This window comes from Crocodylus porosus, unplaced genomic scaffold, assembly GCF_001723895.1.
Source record: "Crocodylus porosus isolate Cpor-Errol unplaced genomic scaffold, CroPor_comp1, whole genome shotgun sequence".
In the NCBI taxonomy this organism is placed as follows: domain Eukaryota; kingdom Metazoa; phylum Chordata; order Crocodylia; family Crocodylidae; genus Crocodylus; species Crocodylus porosus.
In genome coordinates this window covers 63,218,646-63,220,461 of record NW_017728950.1, presented here as the reverse complement: position 1 = coordinate 63,220,461, position 1,816 = coordinate 63,218,646, and the positions used below count along the sequence as shown (strand labels likewise).

The 1,816-nt window shown below is 55.3% G+C and overlaps 1 protein-coding gene across 2 annotated transcripts in view; it reads left to right on the top strand.

Annotated features, from left to right (window-relative positions):
* Positions 1–220: 220 nt before the first annotated feature.
* The window catches only part of KLF9 (Kruppel like factor 9), a 19,286-nt gene continuing 17,690 nt past the window's right edge, over positions 221–1,816 (top strand). The window contains exon 1 of one of the 2 annotated variants that reach the window (XM_019555313.1): positions 221–1,434. In XM_019555313.1, coding sequence (XP_019410858.1) covers positions 939–1,434 — 496 coding nt within the window. In that variant the 5' untranslated portion in view covers positions 221–938. The remainder of the gene's footprint in view (positions 1,435–1,816) is intronic. The other variant, XR_002104706.1, reaches the window with a different exon arrangement.

Below are 1,816 nucleotides of genomic sequence, written 5' to 3'. Positions count from 1 at the left end.
CAGCGCCTGTGAGTCCTCCTGGGGCCTGCTCTGCGCGCTGCTGCTGCCCCCCCCCCCTCCCGCCTGCCTCTCGCATCGCCCTTTTAACTCGCAGCCCCGAGGATCCCGGAGTAGCACGAGGCGCTGGGAGGGAACACGAGGATTGGCCGTGCTCCTGGTTTCTAGACACACCTCTCATGCAAAAAAAAAAAAAAAGAAAGAAAAAAAAGAAAAAAAAAAGGCTCTTCTGACTGGAAGGGGGAGAAGGTAAACAGAGTTGAATCACCCTCCCCGCTGACCAATTTGGGGGTGGGGGTGGGGGGGTTGCAACCTTACGTGATGGGCTTCTGCGAAATTGCTGCTGAGCAAGAGGATGCCGGAGCAGTGAGCAGCGGCGGGCGAGGGGAGCGCACCCGGCAGCGGGCACGAGGGGGGAAAAGTGTCTCCGCGCCCTGGAGCTTTGTCTGATCCGCCGGCGCCGCGGGTGACAGTGCCGGGAGCCGCCCGCCGCGCCGCGCCGCGGGTGACTGCCGGGGGGGCGGGGGAGCCACGGCACCTTCGGGGCGCCCTGGTTGTGAGCATTGCAAACGGATGACTGGAGACCGCCGCTCCTGCCGAGAGAGCCCGCCGATAACCCTTCGCTGTGCTTGTTACCAGGGCTGAAGTGCAAGCTGGAGTTTCTGGGGATCCCCGGCAGAGAGGGGGCCCCCAGTGTAGTACTACGTTGTGGAGGCTGCCTGTGGAAGTCATGGATTGTTACATAAAGCTCCGTGGCTGAGCTCGGCTCCCTGCTCGGATCCTCCCCCACCCCTCGGCTCCTGCCTCTGCAGCCCCAAGGCAGCAGCCTGCTGATTTCAGAAAAGGAAAAAGAAAAAAAAAAAAAAAACACAGGGGGAAGGACAGAGAAGTTTGCCTGCCCGGATTCTGCTTCTCCTCTTGGGTGTTTCCTTGTCTACACCATGTCCGCAGTTGCCTACATGGACTTCGTGGCTGCCCAGTGCCTGGTTTCCATTTCCAACCGCTCTGCGGGGCAGGAGCACGAGCCTCAGGATGCAGAGCTGCTGAAAATGCCTAACGAAGAAGTGACCAAGGAACTGAATGACCCCAGAGATGCCTGGAAGGATTATTGTACGTTGGTCACGATTGCTAAAAGCTTGTTGGACCTGAACAAATACAGACCCCTCCCAACCCCTTCCGTCTGCAGTGACAGTGTAGAAAGTCCAGATGAGGATGTGGGATCAGACAGCGACGTGACCACTGAATCTGGGTCGAGCCCTTCCCACAGCCCAGTGGAAAGACAGGAGTCTGGCAGCGTGCCCACCTCTCTCCTCCACAGTGGAGTGCCTGCAAAGGGGAAACTAGCCACTGAAAAAAGACACAAATGTCCCTACAGTGGATGTGGCAAAGTCTATGGAAAATCCTCCCATCTTAAAGCCCATTACAGAGTGCATACAGGTTAGCTGTGGTCTCTCCTTACAGCGGGGGGCTGTTGGGGTTAACTCAGTGTGACAAGGCAGCACTGACAACGAAACGGTGATTTTTGTGTCATGAAGGTTGCCACTTCCCTGAAATGCTGTAAGGAATAGAAAAAAAGCATTTTCAGGAAGTCGATTGTCCTGGTTTGCCCCCTTACTGATTATTTTGTACATGTTAACCTTTTCACCTCCCATCCTCCATGTTTGTGGCTTATCCTTCTTGTTGTTGTTAGCTACCAGTGCAGTGGCTTTCTGGCTACATCAGGATCTCAAAGTAGCATGTTACTGAAATGATAAGGTATATTTTGGATAGTGAGCACTGGGTGTTTTCTTGTCCGTCATGTCAATGAGATTCCCCCACC